A 5,858-nucleotide genomic window follows, 5' to 3' on the forward strand; every position below is an offset into this window, starting at 1 on the left:
ATGTCCGTCATTACCTCCTGTACTTGGTTTGACGTGATTTGGCCCACCCGTTGTCGAGAACGATGACATTGACCTGGTGAGTACTCCCTGCCCCTTCCATCGTAAATTTGCTCGTTCTCACTCAATTCCGCGTACATTTGTGATGTTGCATGGTCGATCGTCGCATTTGAATGTCCAGCATCGCCTCCCATCCTTGGTTTGACGCGATTCGGCCCACCCGTCGTCGAGGACGGTGGTATTGACCTGGTAAGTACCCCCTCCTACCTCCTATCGTAAATTTGCTCTTTCTCACTCATTTTTGCGTGTATTTGTGACGTTGCGGGGTCGATCGACGCGTGTTGATGTCCCGCATCGCCCCCCGTACTTGACTTGATGTGATCCGGCCCCTTCGTCGTCGAGAACGACGACATCGACCTGGTGAGTATCCCTTGCTACCTTCTATCGTAAATTCGCTCGTTCTCACTCAATTCTGTGTGTATTTGTGATGTTGCAGGGTCGATTGACGCGTGTTGATGTTCCGCATCGCCCCCTGTACTTGGTTTCATGCAATTCGGCCCACTCGTCATTGGGAACAATGCTATTGATTTGGTGAGTACCTCTCCACCCCCTTCCCCAGCTTATATGTACCACAGTACCCACGGGTACCCCTCAGGTACCTACAAGATACCCGTAGACTCATTCTATCCATGAGTACCTGCCCATTGGCAAGTACCTGTATCCGTGGATATGGATACCCGTTCCCACGGATGCCACCCCGGATACAGGTGTGGCCTCTGAGGGAACAGGTACTTGTTCCCACGGATACAGGTACTCGCACGGATATAATCGTGGCATGCCCTGGTACAGGTGATTACATCTCTCAACATGTCGAACTACTGTAGTTTTTCGCGCAAGTTCACACCACCGCCCCTCGGCTGTTGCCGACAGTGTTGTGCCGGTCCGGGACTGTCGCTCTAAGTCGCGTGGACAGCCGGATCCGGTCTGCGAAGCGACCTCAGCGACCGAGACCTTGGGCATCTTGGAGTCTCATACCATATTTGGTCATTTGCTGATATAAGATGGGTCGACACAGCGCCTCCCAGCAACCTCCAAGACACTTTCTGTGCTCGCCCGCTGTTTTTCCCTATTACTGAGGCCTCGATGATCACAACTCAAATTGTGTCACATAAATAGTGTGTTCTGTGTACTCTCTGCATGGTGAATATCTTATGATATCCTGTGCTGTCGATGGCACCTGCGTTGTAAAGGTTGCCACATCTCGGGCTCATGTCTGTGAACAGTCTATATTTCATTCTGTACTTCTCGACTTTCGGCTGCTACTTGCCATGCTCATGATTGAGAGCAAGGAATGACTGCATGGTCATTTTTTTCTTTGCCGCTAGTCCAACAAGGATATATCATACATGTGAAGCCCAAAAGTGGGGGACAGGGTCATAGTCATGCTAGGAGATTGTCCAAGGTCCAGCTGTTCAGGAAAACAGACACAACGGGCCTAGACGTTTTCGTCAGAGCTCGGCGGAGCTCAGACAATACCTTTGAAATTGGTTGAACTTGTTTCTAGGGCGTCGGTGCGAACCTCGGCCCCGGGCCACACAAGTTGTCTTGGGTCGCACCGAGTTGGTGAAGTTTGTACGCTGAGCACAAACAGAGCCAGCTGTGCTCAATTGATGCTCAACATGGTTCAACTTGGTTTGCTATGGTCGGACTGAGTTATTGACACCAACTCAAGCCTCGTCCATTTTTTCATTAGGTGAAACTTGAAACAGTTGATTTTGGCCACACCGGTGCCACCTGCCCTCTTTCACCAGCATCCCTTCTTCATTATTCATCACCATCTGTACCTTCAGATGCAACCCACACATGAGTCATTTAGGCAGGAACACAAGATTATATCACACAGAGGCATATTCTACAGCAGGGCATGCTGGTACAGCGTAGAGTAAGTACTAGTACATGCAGTGTACTAATTTACATCCAAAATGACCTTGTGCACTTTAATCGGATGGAAAACCCACTCATTTCACCGATAGGCGCACATATTACCATTCAAAGTCATCATATACAACATCAGAATGGGCACCAATGTCGAGTGATCAGTACGACGTCTGCAACAGCCTAATTTTGCCACCACCACATCCCATATTAGATTAGATTAGATGATCTTCAAGGTCCTGCCTTTCCAAGGTCGCTCGGCTGTCGCGCGACAGTTCCGAGTCTTCGGACCGAGACCCCAAAGACTATCGCGCGACCGGCACAGCACTGGTTGCCGAGATGACATAATCCATCTGTGTCCCGGTTCACAGACATGGTGGGACAAGGGACAGTGTTCCCTGATTTCGATTATTTTTTTATGATATCATGGCTTTGCGGCCATCAATACAGACCTTCAAGTTGATAGAATTGACAGAATAATATTTTGAAGCTCAGAACTTAGCTTAAGGTTGGCTTAAGGGGCTTGCAGAGGCCAAGCTGGAAGCATGGTAATTATTATTCTTTTTTGGTCATATTTTAATTTGTCCCAATTACATGTTCATTTCAGGTCGACAGTATGGGACTGTCCCAGGGCACAGGTTCGTTCGTGACCCCCCTGGGACACGGGACACGAACTTCTGCCCGAAAAACTACAGTATCTAAAGTACTTAGCTGGCCACGACATAACTAGGCCTCCTCAAAACACCACCCGTCCTTGACCGTTGATGTGAACGGGGTTGTCCATTGCCCCGACTGTGAGAAAGATATCAAAGTGGGTAAGGGCGGTCTTGCCAACTACGATAGTATCCATTACAATAGCAAACAATGCAAGAAAAACCGCACCTCCAGAGCAAAAGCCGGCAAGACCACCAACAAAATGGCGGCACTCACGTCCTGGTTTACGGGAGCACCAGCTGCGTCCATCATCCCCTCAACTGTCCAAGCACCAGCACCGATCATCTCTGCTGCTCGAAACCATGAACACGGTAGCTCTAGCATCTCCGAAACCACTTATACCCGTCCCCCAAGTCCTTGCCTCTCTGTCCCCAGGCTGAAGAGCCCATGTCCATATGCCCTTCGCCTCCTTGACGACGTCAGATGCGCTAGTCTTTGTCTTCCCGACACCGTTCTACAAGCAAGCAAAGGTGACGCCTTCGCACCGTTCGTTGATGACCCTCCAGTCGTCCCACAGAACGAAGCTTGGGAGGTACTCGACCGGATGTTGAATAACACTGTTGGATGGGGGAGAACAGCGGAGGAAGTAGTACCTATCCTTCGGCGAGGAGAAAATGGGGTTGAAGCACTTTGTCGTTATGTCGAGCATTTTGTGTTGGGCTATGGGGTAACGGGCACGTTGTTGAAAGGGAAGATGCCGGTTCTTTGGAGGGCCATGGAGCTAGCATGAGCATGAGATGTTTTCAATGTCAAACGACAATGAACTAACCTCCTAATCCTCATTGTTTACAGAATAAAGGACACAGGCGGTGTTATGGACCATGAGATGGTTGCCAGACCCTTGTCTCCGCCTGTATCACTCCCTACAGATGACTATATTCACTCCCCCACGTCCTCAGTGATTTCTGACATGCAAACACAAGAGGCAACATATCCGGACGCACCTGTACAAGCCACCGACTCCGATGATGATATAACCTTTGTCAAGACTGTCAAACCCATCCGCATTCAGAGCTGCCCTGGTCATATCCTCACCTTTCCGCCCAGACAGACACCCAACTCCAGCTATCCATTCATGCTTCATGACCAGATGGATCTCCCATGGGACTACCAATCTTGCGGCACCATCATGATCTTGCGAGCATCGTCATGCACAGGAAAGGCCTTGTATCGCCAAGCCTGTTGTTCTTGCTCCGAGCTTGAGAATAACTATAACCTCATAGTGATCAAGTACCACATCAAGCACGGAGTTCACAAGAATTCGCCCTTTGCTTACCATGGTCTGGGCGGTATGATTGAAGTCGCACGTCGAAAGGGTCGTCAGAATGAGTATCTGAGGTTCAAAAAGGTCAATATGGTGAAGAAACTGGCGGGACGTACGGGGAAGATCAGCAAATACAAGCAGATGGTGCTCGCCTTGTCCGACAAGCGCATCCCCTGCCTGAATAGCCTCCTTCGTGTGGCCCGGCGATGACGTCAGAGCATACACACCATTACCGGGCTAATTAAATGTGCAGCAAAGAGGATATACCATCTGAAAGACTATCAGGAGGAGGACAACTTGCAAGCGCTCCTGATGCTCAGACTTGCCAGTTCCTGAGTTGCTGACATCGCCAACCGTATTCATGGATCCCCCGCTGCATCAACAATCTGTCGTCGAACTACCGTCCCGCCTCTAATCTCATCCCCATCCACACCTACGGTTGCAGAGGTCAAAGCGAATGTTCAAGCGTCGTTTCAAGGAATTGAGAAGATCCTGTCCTCGATGGATTCGGGGGCACCAATTTATACAGTCTTGATGTGGGACGAGATCGCGACAGAGAAGCGGTTGAGATGGGACGATAGGACGAACAAGCTGCTGGGAATTGGGCGAGAGACAGCCCCAAAGATGATGGTCGAGTTCAACAGCAAGGAAGATCTCGATGCCGTTCTCGCTGATCTGGAGTGTGGGGAAGTTCGGCTCGCAAGCGAGGTAAGTTCCGATAGACGCTGGTGCCACACCTCGCCACATGTCCAAACTAAAACTGACTTATAAGTTATGCTCACATAGGCTACGGTTGGTGCGATAGGCCTTCTATATAAGGACCCTAGGCTATATAGTGCACACCCCATACTCTTGTCGGGAAGCTCGAAGAATGAAACTGCCGAGGAGCATGCTAAGGTTCTCCAGACAACTGCCACTGGTGTAGCAAATAAGGGCGAACTTACACATGCTCGTGCAGTCTCATGGGCATCAGACGGAGAGGGTCGTCGGGCCAAGGCCTTGAGGCAGCTTACCGCCAAGTGGAAACTATCTCCAACCTCTAACATCTACCTTTTCCTGTTCGGCCTGGTCTTGATGTGCTTCCTGGTCGGCGACGATGATATCACAGCGGACAAAGATTATAAGCACGTCTTCGCATCAGGAAATCTGGTATCTGCTATATAGCTGGTGTGTTTTCCCACCCCTGGTTTGATAGCAGAACCCACGCTCTGAGAGCTCTGAGAGCACTCATATCAGTATGAGTAAACACTCTACATCATTAACTTGTATGACTATCTATACAGATACTACCATGTCCATGTATCTGTATTACCCTGTTCCACCTCAATAGAGATCTCTTACATGAGAGTGCCACCAGTCACAAGTGTCACAATGTCACAATTTTTGCTGGCCAGCCAGCAATTTGGGCCACACTTCTGCTCACATGTCCAAGCATCACTTTCTGACAAAATTAGGTATTGAGATTGATAGTATGGAAGACATGATGATATATAAGCTATCAACAAGGATAAATACAACAATAATAGGATATAGAACACAAATTGAAGAGGTAATGTGACATTTTGATGGTTTGAGTGATACATCCTCTCTACCCATACACTCTCTGGGATTGATTTGTAAAGACAAAGAGGAGAACAAGTCAAAATTTGAAGCAGAGAAAATATAATGAAGGCAGGGTAGGGTAGAGGATAAGAAGAGAACAGGATTCTGTAGGAACTGTGGTGAATAATACATACCTGAGTGGAGAATACTCAACTTTAGATGTGGGAAGAGCCATGTATGGAGGGAACAAGAGAAAGATGGTCAAGTTGGAGAGAGGGAAAGGAAGCAAGAGGGGGCTAGGGATCAGGGAAGGAGAGTCCACTGAGAGAGCCACAAAGCAGTCAGAGATAATCTAAGGCCAGAGCCATTCACTACTCACCTGAAGAAGCATACTCTATTCTATCCC

General features: G+C 48.9%; 1 protein-coding gene across 1 annotated transcript; it reads left to right on the forward strand.

Annotated features, from left to right (window-relative positions):
* Positions 1-3,556: 3,556 nt before the first annotated feature.
* On the forward strand, positions 3,557-4,120 carry STEHIDRAFT_68450 (uncharacterized protein; the record flags this gene model as incomplete). The annotated part of the gene is made up of 1 exon (XM_007310344.1): positions 3,557-4,120. One exon carries the CDS (start codon positions 3,557-3,559, stop codon positions 4,118-4,120), a length of 564 nt encoding a protein of 187 aa, XP_007310406.1.
* Between the last annotated feature and the right edge of the window lie 1,738 nt (positions 4,121-5,858).

This window comes from Stereum hirsutum (genome assembly GCF_000264905.1).
Source record: "Stereum hirsutum FP-91666 SS1 unplaced genomic scaffold STEHIscaffold_20, whole genome shotgun sequence".
NCBI classification, from domain to species: domain Eukaryota; kingdom Fungi; phylum Basidiomycota; class Agaricomycetes; order Russulales; family Stereaceae; genus Stereum; species Stereum hirsutum.